Below are 22,622 nucleotides of genomic sequence, written 5' to 3'. Positions count from 1 at the left end.
CCCGATTGACGTGGGTACTTGTGAAAGAATCAGATGAGAAGTCTGGTGAGGCCTTTCGCCAGATCACAACAAACCCCCAACATCTTTTAATCATTAGCCAAGCAGCAAAGGAAAAATTTTTGCCAGGCAGGGCAATTTGCCCATTAAGTGGGGGCTTATAGTATAAGAAAGGCCTCATTAATGCCACAACATACCCAATTAAATGTTCAGTTACTTATCTTACCAAACAGGCCAAAACAAGCTAGCCATCAAAAAATCTCAGCATGAAACACAGAGCAGGTACCTAGGGACCTCAGCTTGCTGCAGTGAGCCTCCATATGGCTCAGCACTAAATACTGTCTCAGACATGATCAGTGCAATGTTCCCCTGTGTGTGTGTGTATGCAATCCCTCCAAGGTTCTGCACACTGTGAGCATTGACTTGTGGTTCCGGAATTCATTGCTGCACACAGAACCTGAAGGCCTGCAACAGAGTTACTAACCAGGGAAGAAAAAAAAATTAAAAAGAACGATTCACAGACAGTGGCTTCTGACATTTGCCAAGCCCTCAGGATTAGATTACTTTACTTTACAGTGTAGAAACAGGCCCTTCGGCCCAACAAGTCCACACCAACCCGCCGAAGCGCAAACCACCCATACCCCTACATTTAGCCCTTACCTAACACTACGGACAATTTAGCATGGCCAATTCACCTGACCTGCACATCTTTGGAACTGTGGGAGGAAACCGGAGCACCCGGAGGAAACCCACGCAGACACGGGGAGAATGTGCAAACTCCACACAGTCAGTCGCCTGAGGTGGGAATTGAACCCGGGTCTCTGGCGCTGTGAGGCAGCAGTGCTAACCACTGTGCCACCGTGCCGCCCACTTAGGACTCTTGGGTCCACCCATGGGTCAGTTAGGAAGAACACGCTTGCATTGCAGGGTACACAGGCAACTGTATTAAAAGGCTGCTGAAAAGATGTGTCATGGACAGGGACAGGCATAAATGCTATCAGCACTCACACTGACAACTACACTCCCCTCCCCTCCATCCTGGTTGGGTGGCAAAATGGCACACAGACATCAGTCTAACACCTGCGGACTGTGCTAGCTGCCTGCATGGCAATCACACTGGTCCATTTTGTTTCTTGATGAGCTCAATGCTGCAGCATGGACAGTCGGATATGGGAACATCTGGCTTCCCCCAGGTGCAAGGCGCAATTGGCTGCACACACATGGGATTGAGAGGACACTGACAGTGGAATTCAACAACAGGAAGGTGCTCCATTCCATTCATGTTTAAGTGATCAGTGATCACTATTTACCTCTTCCTGGAGGGGTCTGCCAACTACCTTGGCAGCAACCACAATTCCTACATCCTGAAGTACCCTCAGGTACATTCGAGGGTCCAGAAGCCCTTACAAGACTGTTTACTGGAGACAAAGGCTACCCTCCATGACCATAGCTGATGCCATCATTATACAAACCTCTGACTGATGCGCAATGCAGGTACAATGCTGTCCATGTTTCAAACGGGGCTGTGGCGGAGTAAACGATGGGGCTGCTAAAGATGCGGTCCCGCTGCATGAACCACTTTACTGTGGTTATAGTCTGGACAGAACGCACCTCATCATCCCCCTGTGCTGTGCTCTGCATGATTGGAGAAGACAACAAGGAGGTGGTGTGCTGGATGCTAAGAAACAAGGAACAGGAACAATTGCTGGAGGAAGTTGAGGATTTTGGCGAGGTGGAAGCTCTCTCTGAGCAGGACAGAGCTCAGTTGCATTGGGTGCTACAAGCCACACAGGGCCTGACTGACACCTACTTCAGGTAGCTGAAAGCTGGCTGCATCATGGAACATTCAACCACCATTGATCAAGATGCCATAAATTAGCTTGCATTGGGGGGTCAAATCGTAGTCTCCATTCATTTTGATTTTGTTCACTTTTGATGGCTGCAAATAAAAGCTCACATTTGCAATTGTCTGATTACTTGATTCCATGTGATGTTCCTTGACTGCAACATGACAAGATGCAGGTGTCCAATGGACATTGAGGCAGGATATTGGTCACGTAGAGTGTGTGTAGATGGGATGTAGCTAAGGACAGATAAATAGTGTGACCTTGTGTATAAAAAGAGAGTATGGTGAGATGATAGGGTTGTATGTGCAAGGGAGTGTCAGCCATGACAGCTGTGTCCATGACCAGCTATGTCATTGTCAGTAAGATGCAATGCCAGATTACCAACATTTATCCTGGTGCCCTGCAGCCTTTTCAGGAAATGGGTACAGTGGATACCAGTCTTTTAGCAGGAATGCAGTGACTGGCAAATTGTTCAGGAGAATGGCACATGGCAAGATGGGGTTGCAACAAGGGGAGAGTTGATAATAGCTTATGAAATTTGCCAAAGTTTCATCTCACTAGGCCTTGCAGCAAGTAGCCATTCATAAAACAAATGCGATGCAACTTGCAATTAGCAAAAGATAATTCACAAGCTCAGCCAAGTTGGCCCAAGTTATTTGAACTAAAAACGATGAGAAATCAACAGATTTCCAAAGCTCAAGGCCTACGTCACAGGACTGATGGTAATGTCGTCACTAACAATAAAGTACCATGTTAGAAGTCAGAGTTGGAGTATGCAGGGGTCACAATGTTGTAGGGCTAGGGGATGTCATAGATGGGAAGGTTCAAATTTATTGAAACAAGGATAAGAATTTTTAAAATCAAGACATTACTGAACTGTGAGCAATATAGTTCAGGGAGGGTAGATAAATGATCTGGTAATAACAACAACAACAACAACAACAACAACATGTACGGCTATAGAGGTTGATTCATTCTCATTCTACTAATAGTGTACAATTCTAAAACAGGACACATCATTGACTTAACAACTAGCGCACATACACATTAAAACCCTTCAGTGCTGGAATCAAGAGAAGATTAACTAGAATAACTCTAATAGTGAGTTTAACCACCAGCGCCCAACAAGGTCGGAACATGATGGTATAGACTCTCAGTCGAATGGCCTTTTCCAAACTGTATGATTCTCAATGAGTGGTAAACATTACGCTGTCCAAAACAGGTGGTCGAACACAGGGAGAGGCAACTGTAGGGTTGGCTGGGTCCTAGATTTGCACTGGGGACCCATAAAAGGAGGCATTTCATTGGGCAGCAGCCTGCAGGATCTAATCAGTCAGTGTGAATGCAGAGCACTGATCTCTCCAGCCACCCGCTGAATCCGAATGGTAATAGGATGAGGCACTTAAGTGGGCAATTAATTGACCAAACAAGGGTCCCAAATCAGGTCACAGACATGTAGCACACCCTCCACTCACAGTGACAGATATACTGCAGTTGGGGAGGAGTCTTATTTTACAGGTCCATCCATCTGTTCTCCTGCACAAGGATGGCTCAAAGTTCATTTCCACTTGCTAGTTGACAGCAACCTACCTGTTTCTGGGGGTTAAGATTCAGCTTTATGGATGTAAAAATAATGAATCATGTCTCTCAAACAACAGCAAAATAAGTTAGTTCACATAGCAATAGAGAGAGAGTGTATTCCATACATTTTGAGAAGGTATATCATAATCTAAATCTGGCATTTTTTCAGTACTCTGGGAGTGCTAAATTTCAGATGCAGTCTTCCATATGAAACCCTAAACGAAGGCCGAGATTATCCATTCAGATGAATGTTGAATTCAGCCAAATCAAACTTGCTAGTTCTGGATTTCGACAGAGCTGGATTTGAGAGTGTGGTAAAGGACTTGAATTAGCTTAACTGCTTAACCTTATACAAAGCAGGGATATTGCCATGCTAAGGTGGAAAGGAAGCCACAAGAAAGGCAAATCACTGAATAAACCTAAAAAGTGGCTAACTATACAAGAACAAACCAGAATTAATCAATCACAGAAAATGACTCAGAGGAGAATAGACATAAATTAAAATTCCTATAAGCGCATTAAATTTGAGAGGCACAAAATCACTACAGAAGAGAAAAAATGACAGCTGCAACAGCAGAATTACTTTAGCTCTGTTGGAAGTCCAAGGGTCATTAACAAATCATACTGAGCTATTAAAGAATTCCTCACTATTAATTCAGGTGGACTCCCAAGATATGGCAGACAAGTTAAATTGCTACGAGGTAAAAACAACGACTGCAGATGCTGGAAACCAGATTCTGGATTAGTGGTGCTGGAAGAGCACAGCAGTTCAGGCAGCATCCAAGGAGCTTCGAAATCGACGTTTCGGGCAAAAGCCTACGTTGAGTGAGTCTTCATTACAATAGACAACACTCAATTATCAACCATACAGCAGACTGTTAACTGCAAAAATGGAGTTCTACAAATGCAGGTCCATACTGAAATAACTCCAGAGGCTGGTATCCCATCACCAAGTCACCCTTTGTTTACATGTGGAGAGTCTATGACACTGATCCAACTTCCTCAGAGCCAGCTCTCAGAGCGAACAGAATCTCTGACGTTCCAGTTTTAAAATCTGTCAGCTAGGGCCCCCTAACTGACCAGATTAACAGCCCCAATTAGGGAACTCATACTAGTTACAGTCACTATAAATATCAAGTTAAAAATCACACAACACCAGGTTATAGTCCAACAGGTTTATTTGGAAGCACACTAGCTTTCAGAGCGCTGCTCCCAATCGTGACTATAAATATCATTTTGCACTGAATAAGGGTGTTTTGAAACAATAAAGCATTCACCCAAAGGTGCTCAAAAGAAATTAGAATCATGCTTAATGCACCCCTATCATTAACATAGCAACAACACAGGATGTAGGTTTGGATCCATGGACTGAAAGGAGACCTTAGGTATTATCAATATTCAAAAAGAGAACACACCATAACCAAGAAACTATATAATATATTAAATACATGTTCTGACATCATTAAAGATACTCAGTATAACTGCCTGGCTAAAAAGGAGTTATTAAGCTGTGTTGAGCATGCCATGGAAAAGGTCAGGATTTATAAGACTAGTTGAATTTTTCCAGCAAGGTACCTGATCAGAGGTTGTGGCCAGTCTTGTTGGTATCACTTAAGTGCATTTTCAAAGAGCTTTGACACGGTGCCATGCAATAGGCTATTTACTAAGCCGAAGTGGGACGAGCAGTTAGGTCTTGGACTGCACAAATTATTTCCAACCTTGTAGGCAGAGGGTTGTTATTAAAGGGTAATGGAGCTATGTTGAAAACAATTGCTGACAGAGTTCCACAGGGATCAGTGTTACAATTATGGATACTGGCTTTCCTTATTTTCAGTAATGACCTGCATGAAGGGACTGGAAGAAACTCTTCGCCAGTTTGTAGAAGATATCAAGATTTGTGTTAAGTGTTGTGAGCATAAAGAAGGAGAAACTGACTACAATTAAATCTTGGTAGTTCAGGAAATCACATCAGTGTTATGTTGCTGGAGGCCATTTGACCATCATGCTTACACAGGCTCATTAAATGAACACCATTACCTAATGCCAATCATCTACTTTTCGCTCATACTCGTGCACATTATCTAAATAATCATCCAATGTCCTCTTGAAGGCCTCAAATGGGCTCCTGTCTGACACATTTATGTTATGGGTAAATGAAGTGTAAATACACATGCACTGACACTGTCTGAATTTGTGCATCATGCCTCTCACAGGAGATCACTGGGTGGCAATCAAATTGCTGAGGTTGCACCATACATCATGGGGAGGCATGTTCGGCCAGCTATCCTTTTCCTCCAGCAATTTCACGCATTTACATATCTGTATGTAAGTGATAAATGCTAAATTTTCAAATCACTAGTTAGAGAGAGTTAACCTATGATCTCATCAATATTCTTCAAATAACACCAGGAAAATTATGAGCCATTTCCTTCATTGTTGGCTGTAGAATCATGCTGTGCATTAAGTGGGTGTCAAGTTTATCACCAAAACAATTGTATACAGAAAAGATTTACAAGGATGTTGCCAGGGTTGGAGGATTTGAGCTATAGGGAGAGGCTGAATGGGATAGGACCGTTTTCCCTGGAGCTTCAGAGGCTGAGGGGGTGATTTTATAAACCTCTATAAGGTCATGAGGGGTGTGTATAGGATAAATAGACAAAGTCTTTTCCCTGCAGTGGGGGAGTCCAGAACTAGAGGTTTAGGGTGAGAGGAGAAAGATATAAAAGAGACCTAAGGGTCAACCTTTTCACACACAGCGTGATTCATGTACGTAATGAGCTGCCAGAGGAAGTGGTGGAGGCTAGTACGATTACAACATTTAAAAGGCATCTGGATGGGTATAGGAATAGGAAGGGTTTGAAGGGATATGGGCCAGGTGCTGGCAGGTGGGACTAGATTGGGTCAGCATGGACGAGTTGGGCCGAAGGGTCTGTTTCCATGCTGTACAACTCTATGACTCTTATTGTACTCATATCTTAAAAATGCTGTCATTCTTGTGGATCAAATGAATTGCAAAAAGGAGATACTCTTCTTCTGATTGACAATGAGTGACCTGGACACTTAGTGAGCAGAAATGGAGAAGGGTCTGAGCAGGTCAATACCAGCAGCATAGTTTCAAAGTGCTGGGTGTATCACAAGAGTAAATTTAATTACCTTAGCAGAATTGCTAAGACCAACCTCTTCTTCACATTTCTCAAACTTTGCTTAACACTTAAAAGTCTGATTTTAGCAATTTTGCTTACCCTTGCTTCAAAAACCTTTCATTCAGTACCTGCACTCACACATTTACCACCTGCTAGTGTCCTCACAACTATCTACATCCCACCCCCAACTTATTCACGTTTTCTGTTTCTTCCTTTCAGTATCCAAGGATGCAATGCTACCTTTCATAAGTTTACAGCTCATTTATTTGACAAGAGCAAGTGAATGCAAGTACAGGAGGCGCTCTCACTTGAAAGTTCATCAATACCAATGCAGGATTTTCTTCACTGGAAACTGAAAACATCCTTATCCAGCAGAGAACAGCTTCCCATCTAATGTTCAGAAGCCAATTGTATGGAACGTTATAAAAGCTCTAAATGGAAAAATGGCAACACTTAAGAGTGTCACTTTGAGCTCACAAGAGAGAGTGTAATAAATTGCATTTAGGTCTTTATACAAATAATATAATACAGTTTCTTGAACTATTTGAGCAGAGTGTTGCTATAGCAATTGGCACAGTATTATTTTGTATGTGGAAGGAAGCAAAGCTGTTGAACAGCACTGCTAATGTAAGGGAATATAAACTGTGTGTTTTTCCATAAGCAAATTCAAGCAGTGTTGATCATTTAAAGAAAATGTATAAGGGACTAGAAACCGGTAAGGTACTGTGGGATGATCAATAGTCATGAAGTTTTCTCCAGCGTCAGGAATCTTCATAGCAGTGGTGGCATCATAGAATCATGGAGTCATACAGCACGGACACAGACACTTCAGTCCAATCAGTCCATGCTGACCATAATCCCAAAATAAACTAGTCCCAATGCCTGCCCTTGGCCCGTATCCCTCAAAACAATTCTTATTCAGGTATTTATCTGAATATTTTTTCAATGTTGTAACTGTACTCACACCCACTACTTCCCCTGGAAGTTGAATCCACACAGGGACCACAGTGTTAAATAAAAAACATTTCTCCTCTCACCTTGAAAATAGCATCATGATGTAATTATACAGTGCGTTTGATAGAAATGTTATAAATAGAATTTGATAAATAAGGAAATATTAGAGCAGATGAACAAATGCTTAGTCAAAGAGATACTGTTAAGAAGTATTTTAGAAATGGGGAAAAAAAAGGAGGCAGAGAATTTTAGACAGTGTGTTCCAGAACTAAAGGGCCGAAGAAGAGAGCGAAACTCAAACAAAGAAACCATATCATTTTCATTAATCACAATGTAAGTAGTGTTGAAGGTCATGCTCGGGCCCAGGAGGGCTGCAAAATTGGCAAACAAGTACTGGAGAATTTTAAAAAACCCTCCTCCTACATGGCACCCCGACCAGACAGACCAGACAAGATAACGTGGCTGATTCATCTGCCTCTGACAGTAACTCAAGCACAGGTTATGACAGTCTTAACAGCATTACAACAGTGAATTACTTCAAATGTACTTGGGTGTAGAGCGCAAAAGGATACTGTTCAGTTCTGAAAGGCACCTAGTCTTTCAAAGTGTGTATACATAAACCTCAACTATTTCCAAGAAACAGATCTAACATTTTAAGATGGTTAAATTTCAATGATTTTATGCCTTTTTTTCTCTGATCAACTAACCAATGTTCAATGGAATTGTGCACTACACAATAAAACCAGAAATTAATGTGAATTTAGAAAGCATTTGCTAAACAAAACAGGACATAATTGTTGCAATTGTTCTACTTCACTGTAGACAAATAAAATAGGGCTACGATTTAAACAGAAAAGCAAACAGCAAATATGCACCTTTCATTTCCTGAGGGCATCCCAAAGCATTGCCTGCAATTCATTGATTGGGAAATGTAAGCAATTGCAGAAGTCAACTTATGCATAGCAAACATCCATATGTAGAAATTAGACAGATGATCAGTTTAGTGATGTTAAGGTTGAGATTGAGTGAGAAATATCAAACAGGATAATTCATCTCCTAATGGAAAATCAGACAGTAGTCATTGCACTGAAGGGCTAGTGCAGATTATCTAATTCTCCAGAAAGGGACTTGAACCTCTTAACCTTCTTCTACAAAAGGTGAGAATGTTATTGAACCGAAGTTTCACTTACTAGGAATGTCAACTTTATATAAGCTGTGCATCACTAGTGGAGAATCTGCAAGATGACCCATCTCTAACTACTGTGGAAATTGGTGCAATTCAACCACAGAACATTTTGGGCATTGAGCATTTTACAAATTGTATAAACATTTTATAAAATCACAAAATCCAGCCTCTCTCAAACCAGGTGTGATGAAGAAACTTGAATTTTCAAGTAATAGCAATCATATTAAATTGAAGTCTCAACTTTAACAATCATTTAGGAACTCCTGAAAATTGATGCATCTTTCATGCCAGCTGAGCCAGTGTGACAGTGGCATAAATCCTAGGCATCTGAAAGGTGGTGTTTCATGCTGATTTCACACAAATACTGGGTTCACATCGGTTATTACCAGAAGTAGCCTCCATTTTTCACATTCTTGCCAATACAAAATTTGTAATGGATGTGAGAACAGATGGAAACAAATTGCTCGAGTGGAGCAGCTAAAAACCAGGCCTTTCAAACACAGGATGCAAGAAGTTTTTAATTGCCTTCTTCATTAACGTAATTGCAGTTCCAAGTAAACAGTCTTTAAGATAAGACCATCAATGCGAATCATTTGCAGAGCATTTTAAAGACCATATACTGCTCCAGACAAAGGCCAATTGACATAGGCTTAAACAGCACAGAAATTAAATTTCAGTTCACGGATATATTTAACTTGCATATTCCTGTTGAATCCCAGGAGATTCTCATTTGGTATTTAGGTCATTCTGATATACAGCAAAGTCACTGTTCAGACAGCAGAATCTTTTTCTCCAAGTTCATAGCAAGTTAGAAGGCTGTATCTGGAATGAAGGGCTAGGGAGGAGGTACAGTGTATCTGACATTTCCAATACTTGTTCATTGCCTTTTTTCCAAGGTGACTTCAACTGTCAGGACTGAATAGCATACCACTAACAATAGGCAACTACTGGCCTCCAGGAAAGAGGCCACTATCAGCATTCAGGGAAGTTTGGAAATAAAGGGTGCCCAATGAATTAGACAAATCCATTTCCCTCAGGGAAAGTTGCAGGGCCACTTGAGCTTCATGATTCTCTTCACGTGCACTCAACAGTAAAGTGTGCCCGCTGAGCGTGGACTTAAAATGCCTCTGCAGCCCCAGTGCTGTCAAGAGGAAGAACACAGCTTTTGAGTCTACATCATAATATTGGTAGAAGCACTTTATTCTCCACAAGAATGTACTACATGATTCAGGGGGCTGTTGGAATTTGGGCTGAGGGATTAGTCATGTGTCCAGATGCAGTCCATCCAGATTGAAAGGGCAGGAATCTAGGTAGTTTTCTAGCATGAACAATAATCTAGGGCAGTTAAATACCTACCTGATGGGTTTTACAAGTGAGAAAGGTGAATGTCTTCCTGCTAAATGTCCTCACAGATGGTGTACAGGTTGTAAAGTTGAGAGAAGCTGATCCACATCTGACAGAAAAGTGCAGTTTGAATGCAGAACACTTTCATACAAGGATTTACACAGGGTTCTCCATAATTGCATTTCATACATAATTATTAATACTAATCAGACCAGGTCATGCTATCTTTCACCACACTGATTATCTGCAGAATGCATTATTATTACCCTGTAAATGTAAGGAGTGATTCATAGGTAAAGACACATCTTGCAGAAAGTTATGTTCAGAAAATTACATGCCATAGTGCTCAATCTACTGTCCATTAACTAAAGATAACTAGGACCTGGATAGTATCCAATCCAGTATTGCAGACGATCTAACAATAATCTTCTCCCTATTAGGGAATTATTCCCATGGATTAAATATATACATTTTTCTGTGCAATTTAATAAAGGTGAGAGAAGGAAACAAGATAATTATAAAGCAGTTCGCCAAATGTTTGTTGTGAGAAAATTGCTAGAATGTGTATGTCAGGATAAAGTGATTGAACACCATCAAAATTCTTAACTCATTAATATTCTATGCTGGCTCTCTAAAGTGCAAGTCATTGACAAACTTGATAAAAACTACAAAGTGATATTAATAGATTGAGTGAATGGACAAAACAATGCTAAATGGGTTTCAATGTAGCCAGTGTAAGGCCATACACTTTAGGCCAAAAATGGATACAAATGAATACTTTCTGAACTGTGACAATCCACAAACAGTGGAGGTCCCAAGAGAGTTAGGGACCCAGATGCACAGGTCATTAAAATACCATGAACAAATTAAAAAATATTGTAAGAAACCAACAAACGGCTGGGCCTTTGTAACTAAAAGACTAGTCTGAATAGGAATAATTCTCAGATATTAACATACCCCCTTCCTGTAGCTTGTCTGCGCTTTTTTGTTATTCCTGAAAATTCACTCATTTCGCTACATCTAATGTTCCATCAAATTTTAATGCCTATGGACTGAAATGGAGAAAAGGTAACAAAAGGTGGCTCTGAAGACTAGGTCAATTTCATTGATCAAAGACATTTACCTTGAATCTCTCCGAAACCCCGTCAGTGAAGCTGATGGTAAATTCAGCAATTTTCGGTGCTTGAAACTTGCCTTTCTTTTGACTTGGCTGATATTCCGCCCGTGTTTTAACTATAACCTGCAAGGAAGAGAAAATAAATCAGCCTGGCATGGTTATGTGTTCTGCTAAAGTAAGTGCATATCAGCTAAAATAACTAAAGCACTTTCTAGTTCCCATAGGACAAAGCTATTCAAAAAACAGCCTGAATATATACAATGTCAATTCCACTATACTGCTCTTTTTACTTATAAAATAAACTATCTTTCGGTGAAACATTCAAGCAATGATTCATAAAAATTCGAAGTGTGTGTACTTGTCTTCAATACATCAACAGTATTCACAAGGTTTATCTGATGTTTTAGTACCAATATTCCACAAAGAAAAATTACTCTCAAAACAATATGATTCTTGCACAATACTTTCATTTCAATACCTTAATTGGTTCTCACTAAGAGCACAAATGTAACCTGTAACCAATAGCCCTTCCTATTAGCACTAAAGCTCAGAATTGTCGAGGGGCAGGACATAATCATTTTATTCTGCTGCCTGCATTCACTTAAATCACATTTGTGCATTGCCAAATCCTAGAGACCTCTACAGTACTGCTTAAAAAGAAACCAATTTGTCACCAGCCTTAAACATCTTCTGTACAGAGTCATTTTAATTAAATTTCCACTCCAGATTCTAACTATTTTGTGATCTGTCTGCAACGTGTGGCGTTAACCCAATACTTAACACAGGCAGTGTTCTCAGTTTCACACTCTGTTAACTAGCTTGTTTAAAAAATCATTTCATAAACACAGGAAATTACACCTTCAGGGTGCACCCATAACCCTGCCAGTTCCCCAAAAGCCCAAGGCACTAAATGTTTCTTATAATAAGAGCAGAGTGTGTGCTGGAAGTATTCAATAGGTCTGGCAGGAACAGTGACAGTGACAAGAGAGACAAAGCAAAAAGCGTTTTTAGTTAAGGGCGATTCTTCAGGACGCCTCTTTATCATAAAAGAGAATAAAATGAGCACATTTCTATGTTGCTGGAAAGTATTTGAGCCCTATCAGTTTTATGAAACAATTGTCAGGAATGTCAGTACATGTGTCACAATCTAATTCTGCCACAATTTTGCTTCAAAACGGAGATTGAGTGAGTACCTTGCAGAACTCCTCTGCTCAGTACACAAGCGTGACCTCAACATACAGATCGCTTGCTATTTCAATTTATAGTTTCAGGGCAGTGTGGTGACTCAGTGGTTAACACTGCTGCCTCACAACACCAGGGATCTGGGTAAGATTTCACTCTTGGGTGACTGCGTGGAGTTTGCACATTCTCCCTAGGTGTCTGTGTGGATTTCCATCGGGTGCTCTGGTTTCCTCCCACAGTCCAAAGATGTGCAGGTTAGATCAATTGGCCGTGTTAAATTGTTCCATTGCGTCCAGGGATGTGCAGGCTGGGAAACCATGTGAAATGCAGGGTTACAGGGATAGGGTAAAGTCTAGGTAGGATGCTCTTTGGAAGGTCAGTATGGACTTGATGAGCAGTGTGGCTCTACTTCCACACTGTAGAGGTTTTATGAATACATGATTCTCATCCTCATTAAAAATACTTGGTTTGCTGCAATATTCCACTGAAGCCCAACACAACCTTGAGGGACAGTACCCAGTCTTTAAACTGGGCACGTTACATCGAGTCCAACAACTTCTGGTTGTCCTCAAGTTTTGATTTTTTTTCCCCACAACTTTCCTTTTCTAAAGTGCCAGTCTATAATTTCGTATCATTCTTTTGCTTTAGAGCTGCCTTTTATTTTGCTATTAACACCTAACACAGCCCAATGCTTTCTTTTCTTATTACTACAATCATCATTACCGCTCACTTCTCTTTGTTCCATGCACGATTAACATTTAGTCTCTCCCACCCTAAAATATCTCCCATCTTCAGTTGTGCTCTCTCTGACCCCTTCTCCACTTTTATTTTTATAAAGAGCATAAAAGCTTTCACTTCTGGACATACTGGACTTGGAATTGGGTTCCTCTGGCCAGATGCTGCCAAACCAGTACTTGATAGTTTTATTCCTAGTGCCATTAAATGAGAATGCAATTTCATCATTTGCACCATATATTTTTAGACTCTGAAATTTATTACAAATCTTAAAGTTGTGTTTGGATAGATTGCACATTTGTATTGTCATGACTAACAATGAAAGGTTAACAGCAACTTTCATTAATATAATGCTCTTGACACAGGCTATCAAGCCTCCCAACGGAACTGATATCAAATAAAACCTGAAACCGAGATATGAACATGAACCATTAACACACAATGTCAGTACAACCAAGATCAGTTTCTGTCCGTGCCCAACATTCACAGCTGGACATGTTTTGATAAGAGTGGTTGGATAGTAAACAGTAGCAGAAACCACAGTTAGCTTCCTCACTCTTGTCTAGAGGATAATAAGTCTGACTCATCTCTTTGCTGCCCCAGGTGAGATCTCGTGTGCCCACGTAGTGCTGGTCAATGAAGCTCAAAGATGTTTGACAGTGAACTGATCTGATAAGTCATGAAGTCATGAGCAGAGAGGATGGTGGGAGGGGAATCTCACCCTGCTTTTCCCTTATTCAGAGTGCCTGTTCACAGGGATCCTGTACGATTGAATCCAATAAGTTTCTGTCATAGACAGGCTGAGGGGTTTAGGGAGGAAACTTCAAAACTTAAGACTTGGCAATTGCAGCCTCAGCTGCCTTTGGTGCAGCAACTAATATCAGGGAACCACAAGAGGCCAGAATTGGGGCGGTCAGGTATCTTGCACATGGAGTGGTGAAAGCAGGAAGATAGGTAGATAGGGATAAGGCCATGGGGCAGTTTGAAGACAAGAATGGAAATTTCTTTTAAGAAACAAAATCGCTCAAACAGGAGCCAACATAGATCAACAAGCAAAAGTGTGTTAAATAAACAAAGCATGTGACATGTTACAATACAGGCAGAAGGGTTCTCTTGAGGTTGGAAGGTAGAAGGACAACCAGAAGCGTGTTGAAATAATCAAGTCAAGAAGCATCACAGACTTGGCAGAGGGTTCAGCATCAGATGAACCGAGGCAGAGGTGGAGTCAGGCATCTTTGATGGAAGTAAGTGATGCTGCAGTTATGTGGTTGCACGTTCGTCACCGATTCAAACCTATCATGAAGATCTCTCGCTCTCTAGGGTCTGCTTCTTTACATATTTAGAACTATAAATCCAAACCTTTAGGTGCATTGTCGTGACATTGTTTAATAGTATCTTATTCAGAGAGTCCCATGATTTCTTCAATTTTTGATCTGCCATTGATTTCATACATACCTGATAATGGCTGTAAATTGAACTTGACTTTTTTTTGAGAGGGGGGAAATCTCAGATGGAAATGGACAGTGTTAATGATGGCGTACATGTGATCAGAGCTTTCATTCAGAATCAAATACAATACTAGGTTTGCACTTAATTAGCGTCAGGCAGCTACTACATTTCTTTCTCAGTTGATCAGGATACCATGAAGCTGAAATTCCACTAACAATGCCAACCTATTTTGGCCAGCATACAGAAGGACTTCCTGTGGGGTTTTATACTGTCCCCTCATGTAAAACACTAAGTGCAGACCAGGTATCATCTTGTATCAAGCTGTGGGATCAGAGAGATCAGGATTTTCTAAACAGGGAGGGCCTATTGGTGGCAAGGATTTATATGAAACATTTTATATGAAACAATGTTCTGCTGATATGGGCAGAACATTGTTAACGTCCAGTGGTAATGTCCTGTGCAAGCTACATTGGCACACCCTTCTGTTTCTTTCTCTCTGCGCCTCTGCAAATTGTTTGCAGTTCTAACCTGCTCAGTTAGCAGAGAACCAACCAATCAGCTTTGCTTGTAAACAAGTCCTCAGCCCTGTGATGGGTTGCAGGAAGTCATAGCCAGAAAAACAGATCACAATAGACATTGGAATTCCTTGCATGAAATTATGTAGCCATCCTGGTAAATTTTTGTTATTAAAAATAGTTCTTTCTCCTAATCTTTAAAAACTGTAAGAAATAAGAAGACATATGTCTTACTCTCCATGGCTGTGCTGCAACCTGTTGTTATAACTTTTATTCATTTTATAAAATTTAGGGCTGAATCTCCCTGGGCTATTGCTGATGAACTGAAGGTGAGAGGGTGGGCAAAATTTCAGAAGACATGTCAGGTGAAGAGTCAGACATGTTCTTCCCATTGGCAGTGTGGAATAGTGGTGGGAACATTTTGACCACCCACTGGGCGGTCAATGAGAGTGGAAAACCATCCAATCACTTTTTTTTAAGTCTTTCTTAAAAAGTTTCTTAGAATGTTTTCTGTATTACGTAAAAAGAAGTCATGTTGTTGTTGCCTGTTGGGAGAGTTTGTGAACAATGGTTGAAGTCAAAATTGGACATAGTTGAATTGCTAGCATTATGTCACACATGAAGAACAGCACATGCATTGAAGCTCAAGCAGCATTTTTTCAAGAAAATGCTGCTTCCTTCAAGAAAAATGAAAAAAAAGAGGAAGAATTAGGCAGGAGATCTTCCAGAATCAAAACACAGAAACTGAAGACCATAGTTGAAGCATTAAGACTATTTCTCTCCATGGATGGTGCCAGACCAGTTCAGTTTCTCTATCAATATCTTGTTTGCTTTACATTTTCAACATCTGCAGTATTTTGATTTTATTTGACCTTATGGAATCTCCAACTTCAACAAAATTAAAATTCAAATGTACTGGAGACTAATACAAGGGAGAAGAGATGTTGCAGAAGCTGAATGGGGATGCAAGTAAAGAAAATTTCCACTCCACAATTAATTAACTATTCTTTTGGTAACCTGTATAAAATAGTAATTATACAGTGCAACAGTGAAAAGATTTACCAATCCAGCTCGTGAGAGCCTGACAGTGATGCAAAATGGAACAGTGCAGTAGTTTATTGACTTTGATATTCTACCTCATTCCACTCTCAACCCACAGAGGAGAAATAAAACAAATCAATTATGTATCAAGTTGGTAAAATACCCCCAAAATCTGATGTTTCTGTTTCTAGCTCATTTTGAACAAAACTAAAATTGGGTTGCACCTTTCTGGCCCATTGTCATTGGGCTGGAGGCGGCAGGGTGAACGAGATGGTTGTTGGAGAGGTGGAAGTGGTGTGTAATGCAAAGAGTCACTCATTCTTATCATTGGCAGTATGGAATAGTCGTAGGAATGTTTGGTGGCTTGCCCATTCAATGAAAGACAATGAAAGTGACAAGACCACTATTGACTTCCCAGCAGGTGGGGGAATTGTGTGCTTTTTAGGATAACCCACAGACCCAGAAAGTCTCTGACAGCAGGTGGCCACCTCTGTCTCAACAGTACTATTAATGCTCCATGACCACACAACACTTGCCCCTCCCTCCGGTGAGGGACCTCTCCATGGTGCTGAAACTTCAGTGGCCACCATTAATGTTGAGGCTACGGAACTGCCAGCCTTCAAAAGATGTTTCAAGCATGCATTACTTATTTGTCGTTGAAGATTCATCCACAAAAAAAATTGGTCCAGTTGGGTTAGACGAAGACAGTGGACCAACACACAGACAAATCTCTCACCCGGTTATTTTAATCAATGGCAGTTTGGTAGTTTCATGAATTAGTGATGGAGTCTCATGCGATGTACTAATCTTCTGATCCTTATCAACATAAAAAGTATCCAGAACATGCCCTAACAATTTGACTAAAAATTCTCATCTTAGAGTGTTGCCGAATCATTTGGGGCTTCTTAATCTTAAAAGCACTGCAAATCTTCTGGAAGGCAGCTACCTGTGAATGCTTCCCTTAGTGGAAAGTTAAATTTTCCCTCAGTAGCAGATGCCATTATTCCTGGTGTCTTAATGGGCATACATTGTGTGAAATAGTCTTGGCATATTGTAATGTATATAATCTTAAGCCATTCACCCATAATGTTTGTCCTATACCAATTATCAATGATAGAGGATCAAGGACATCATTTCATAGAAAGCTGTTAAATACTGACTTTTCACATCTTACATCCTTATTTTCAACATTATATATTTTGTCTATACACACACATTATTAAAAACGTTCCTTCTCTTGGGAAGAGTTTACCTCTCGGCAGTTGAACATGATTCCTCCAATTGAGGAGCCACCAAAATCAAGGATACAAGTAAGACAACAGAACTGGAAGAATTCAGATGCTTTTGAGGATCTTAAGAATGGAGTGGACCACAGAGATGAAAACCAAAATAACATCAAAATCATAATGTTTCTTAACCAAGACCAAAGGCAGGTCAGCAAGCATAGTGGTGATAGGTGTGAGATGCAATGTATGAGATTTATCTATGTTTTAGTATTATTTACTTTTTGATTTTAAACTGGTGTCATCTGTTTTTTTGTGCCAGATCCAGTCAACAAAACTTGTTTCTTCCAGAAACAGGAATATGAGTGGATCCTCGTAGAGGGATTGAATGAGACATGTCTGTGCTGAGACCATGGGATCTGCAGAGACAGCAGAATGGGAAATGTTGGCTTCCTGTAGAGAGCAGCTGTGTCTCAATCTCAGGATGACCAATTAAAGAAGGAAGGTGAAATTCAAATGGGACCCTTGTTAATCCTGGCACCTAATACTGGAGACCTGGTTCCCAGAATGCAAACTGAAAACCAGAATGTATCGATGTGAAGAAGTTTAAATGATTAGGTAGGTTTGTAGTTATTGTGATTCCTTTAAAAAACCGGAGAGGGGGGGATCCAAGATGGCGGCGACCCAGTAAGACGGAGTCTATAGTGCTCCTCCCAAGACTTGGGCACAGTGGGTCACCTACCCCCTACCAAGCTTACCAAATCATTTATAAATCATTTATAATAGTTTAGTAACTGAATTAGTGGTGTAATATTATATTTAAGCAACTTTATCCTAAGTTAAAATGACTAAAGGGAAGGGAGCCCGCAGCTCTCAGCAAGCAGGAACCCCTCCCCCACACTCTCCAGCTGCAGCAGAGGCGTCCACAGCCGCCCCGGGGGACTTACCAACAGTAACAAGCCTTGTGGAAATGCTTTCCAAGCTTGACTCGAAGATTGATGCCTTTATCGTCGAATCCAGGAATCGTTGGGAGTCGCTCTCGGCCGCGCTGAAGAAGCACGACCGTGAAATTGATGAAATTCAACGCCGAGTCGGAGGGGCGGAGCTAAAGGCCGCGACCTCGGAGACAACCGCTCAATCGGCCGTGGATCAGGTCCGGACTCTCGAGCAGCGAGTCCGGACCTTGGAAAATCATATTGACGACCTCGATAATCGAGGTCGTCGAAAAAATATTCGTTTGCTGGGCCTTCCCGAGCAGGAAGAGGAAGGCCAGCTTACAGCATTCCTGGAGCAGTGGCTGCCACAATTTTTAAATCTGCAAGCTGGATCAGGCCAGGTAAGGGTGGAATGGGCCTACCGGGTAGCAATACGCGGGCCCGGCTCGAACCAGCGCCCGCGCCCGGTCCTGTTCCGGCTGCAGAGCTACAGGGAGAGGCAGATACTCCTAGAAGCCTCTAGAAATCTCGGAAAAGACCCCCAAGCTATGATCTACAAAGGATCCAAGATCATGCTATTTCAGGACTTTTCCCCGGCTCTGGTTCGAAAGAGGAAGGCATTCGACGAGGCGAAGAAGCGTTTAAGGGACTTAAATGTACAGTACTCCTTACGCTACCCAGCGATGTTACGCTTTAACCATGAAGGATCTGTATATAACTTTGGATCACCAGAAAAGGCTAAGGAATTCTTGGACTCTCTTAGATAAACTGTAGGACATAATGGATGTTGGTCTGCCTTCCCCCCCCCCGTTTTGGTTTATATCCCCTCCCTTTTTTTTTCTTTTCTTACCTTATTGCTTAATATTATTATGGGGGGTGGGGAGAGGGATTTGATTTTCTCCCCCCCCCCCCTTGGAGTTGTTTTCTGTTATTATTTTATGTATATATGAGGGGTGTATGTATATGTGTGTGTGTGTGTGTATGTATGTATATATATATATGTATGTGTATGTATATATATGTATATATAAGCTGGGGGATTTGGTTAATGTGGGTGGGGGGAGGTGGTTACCTTATTCGATTTTACCTCTGTCTTTAGGAGCGGGGTTGTTTTTCCCTTCGTTATTTTGTATTATCATATTTAATTATTATTTGTTGAACTGGTAATTTTATAGTTATATGTTTATATGTGGTATTAACATTACCAAATATACCCAGGTGTTGGTAGGGGTGGGGGTGGGGTGCTCACTGTTAACTCTAGCTTTGTATTATATTTGAATTTTCCTCACTTTATTGAGGAGTGCCTGGGTCAAGGGTGGGGCATTGGTTGGGAGAGGATATGAGGGATTTTTGGAGAGGAAGTGATGCCCCCTGGGAACAAGGGGGAAAGTCTCCACTTAGATACGTTTTATATTTTTTTTATTTAGAAATAGTTTTTTACTGTACTGTTGTGGGTGTATTAAAGAGGGTTTATTTTTGTAAATTTTACATGTTCCATGCCCGGGATGTTCTGGATGGGGTTCCCCCTCCCGAGGGGTCTCGGATTGGCCCAGAGGATTATGGTTGATCAATCGGTTAAGTGGTGCACCTGGAATGTCAAAGGGAGTAATTCGCCACTTAAAAGGAAGAAAATATTATCAAATCTTAAGAAGGAAAGAGTTGATATAGCTCTCCTACAGGAGACGCATCTGTCAGATAAAGAACACTTGAAATTACGACAGGGCGGATTTGATCAGGCCTTTTTTTCTTCTTTTAGCTCAAAAAGCAGGGGAGTTGTTATTCTTGTTCGGAAGAATTTCCCTTTCAAAATCCTAAAGCAGATAAAAGACGAATCTGGACGATATATCTTGATTAAAGCTCTCATAAATGGAGAGGAATATGGGATTTTAAATTTGTACTGCCCCCCGGCACACCCCTTTAAATTTATAACGGAAGCCTTCTCAAAATTGATGGCTTTTGATGCCCGTCATATAATTATAGGGGGAGACTTTAATTGTATTATGGATCCGGAAATAGACAGGATTCCCAAGAGTACTGCAGGAGTATCTCCCAGATCTAGACAATTGATGGATCTGAACAAAGAATTAGGATTAGTAGATGTATGGAGATGTCTTCATCCACAGGGTAGAGATTTTTCTTTCTACTCTAATCCACATAAATGTCATATCAGAATTGATATGTTTTTTGCCCCCTCAATTTTTTTAAATTCCATATCATCCTGTAAAATAGGTAATATAGCAATTTCTGACCACGCTGCTGTATATATGGAAACTAAGGCGAAGAACAGTGGGACATCCCCTCGGCATTGGCGTATGGACCCCTTCTTAATGAAAGATAGTAAATTTGTAAAGTACTTCTCTCAAGAATTTAAAACTTTTTTAGAAATTAATTCAGGTACAGCTAGCAACCCGTCAATGATGTGGGAGACCATCAAAGCTTACACGCGAGGCTTGATCATCTCCTACTCAGCGACCCAGAAGAAATTAAAAGGAGAACAACAGCGTTTGCTTGAAGCCCGCTTAAAAGCGGCTGAAACAGCATACATTGATAGACCCTCTATTATTAAATTGCAAAGGATTACAGCTCTTAGGACAGCTCTAAATACTACACTTACTCAAACGGCTAAGAGGGAAATATTATTTGCAAAGCAAAGATTATATGAATATGGCGACAAACCGGGTAGATTCTTAGCATTTCTTGCAAAGAAAAAAAAGGCCCCTCAGACTATTATGTCTATCAAGGAAAGTACGGGTATTTTGACTCATGATCATAAAAAGATTAATGCGACCTTTAGAAAATTCTATTCTGAGTTATATAAATCACAGGATTGTGAAGATAGGGCGAAGAGGATGCAGTTATTTTTTAAAAATTTGACTTTTCCAGACCTAACTCCGGAACAAGTATCGGTCCTAAATGCTCCTCTTACACCCCAAGAAATAGTTGATGCAATTAGGCACCTTCAAAATGGTAAGACGCCGGGCCCAGATGGCTTTCAAGCTGAATTCTATAAAGAATTTACAGAAATACTGGTTGGTCCACTTATGGACATGTATAACTATGCATATAGTCAGGGCTGTCTCCCGCCTTCGCTGAAAGAGGCAAATATCTCTCTTATCCTCAAAAAAGGAAAGGACCCAGAAGATTGTACATCATACAGACCAATATCCTTGCTAAATGTAGATTTTAAAATCCTCTCTAAAACATTAGCACTGAGATTAGAAAGGATACTGCCACATATTATAAAGGAGGATCAGACGGGGTTTATTAAGGGCCGTAGATCATCCAATAATGTTAGAAGGGCTCTGAATATGATTCAAGCTTGTCATCAGGGAAAGATACCAGGAGTAGTGGTTTCATTAGACGCGGAAAAGGCATTTGATAGGGTTGAATGGTCATATTTGTTTTACACATTGGAGAGGTTTGGTGTTGGACAGGTGTTTACCAAATGGATCTCAACATTGTATAGTGATCCCAAAGCAGTTGTGGTTATCAATGGATTAGGCTCGGATAGCTTCAGTGTGGGTAGGGGCTGCCGTCAGGGATGTCCCCTCTCACCATTGTTATTCACGCTAATAATTGAACCACTAGCAGAAGCTATACGAGCTGATCCTAATATAGTGGCCCCAAGGATTGGTACAGGTAAACATAAAATTACCCTTTATGCAGATGATGTTCTTCTATTCCTCAGTAACCCTTTGATGTCCATACCCCGCTTAATCCAAGTTATTAATACATTTAGTGCATTCTCAGGCTATAAAATTAATTTTTCAAAATCGGAGGCTATGCCAATGGGTGGCCTTGCTGTGATACCCCGCTTAGCGGACGGTTCCCTTTTTCCCTTTCGCTGGTCCCTGGAGGGTTTCTTATATTTAGGCATTTTTATTACTCCAGTATTTGGTCAGTTGTATAAGGCTAATTTTGTGAATTTATTGGAAAGGATAAGGCAGGACCTCCAGCGATGGGGAGACCTGCCAATTTCCTGGCTGGGTAGAATAGCATTAATCAAAATGAATATCCTGCCCCGTCTCCTATATCCTATGAGAATGCTTCCGGTGATGCTGCCGAGGACAGCTTTATGTAAATTATACGGCTGGCTGAGTTCCTTTATCTGGAACCATAGGCGGCCCCTCATTAAGCTGAAGAAGCTACAGCTTCCACAGGCAAGGGGTGGATTGGACTTCCCAGATTTTAGGAAATATCAATTAAGTTCCCTATTAAGTTATATAGCTGATTGGGTCTTGTCTGATCCACAATCAATCTGGTTGGACATCGAGGCTTCTCAAGTAAAATACCCACTTATTAACCTTTTATTCTCAGACAAGAGGAAAATCATTACAGATCACTGTAAAAACCCTATAATACTGAATACAATC

General features: G+C 40.9%; 1 protein-coding gene across 2 annotated transcripts in view; it reads right to left on the bottom strand.

The window, feature by feature from the left end:
- The window catches only part of LOC122539423 (neuronal vesicle trafficking-associated protein 1-like), a 66,717-nt gene that overhangs the window by 25,197 nt on the left and 18,898 nt on the right, over positions 1-22,622 (bottom strand). For both annotated transcript variants that reach the window (XM_043674247.2, XM_043674248.2), the window contains exon 3: positions 11,176-11,292. In XM_043674247.2, coding sequence (XP_043530182.1) covers positions 11,176-11,292 — 117 coding nt within the window. The remainder of the gene's footprint in view (positions 1-11,175; positions 11,293-22,622) is intronic.

The sequence above is a fragment of the Chiloscyllium plagiosum genome, unplaced genomic scaffold, assembly GCF_037043375.1.
Source record: "Chiloscyllium plagiosum isolate Xiang-an unplaced genomic scaffold, Cpla_swu_hap1 HiC_scaffold_36, whole genome shotgun sequence".
In the NCBI taxonomy this organism is placed as follows: domain Eukaryota; kingdom Metazoa; phylum Chordata; class Chondrichthyes; order Orectolobiformes; family Hemiscylliidae; genus Chiloscyllium; species Chiloscyllium plagiosum.
The sequence above is the reverse complement of the archived record's forward strand: the minus strand, read 5'-3'. Positions and strand labels throughout refer to the sequence as shown.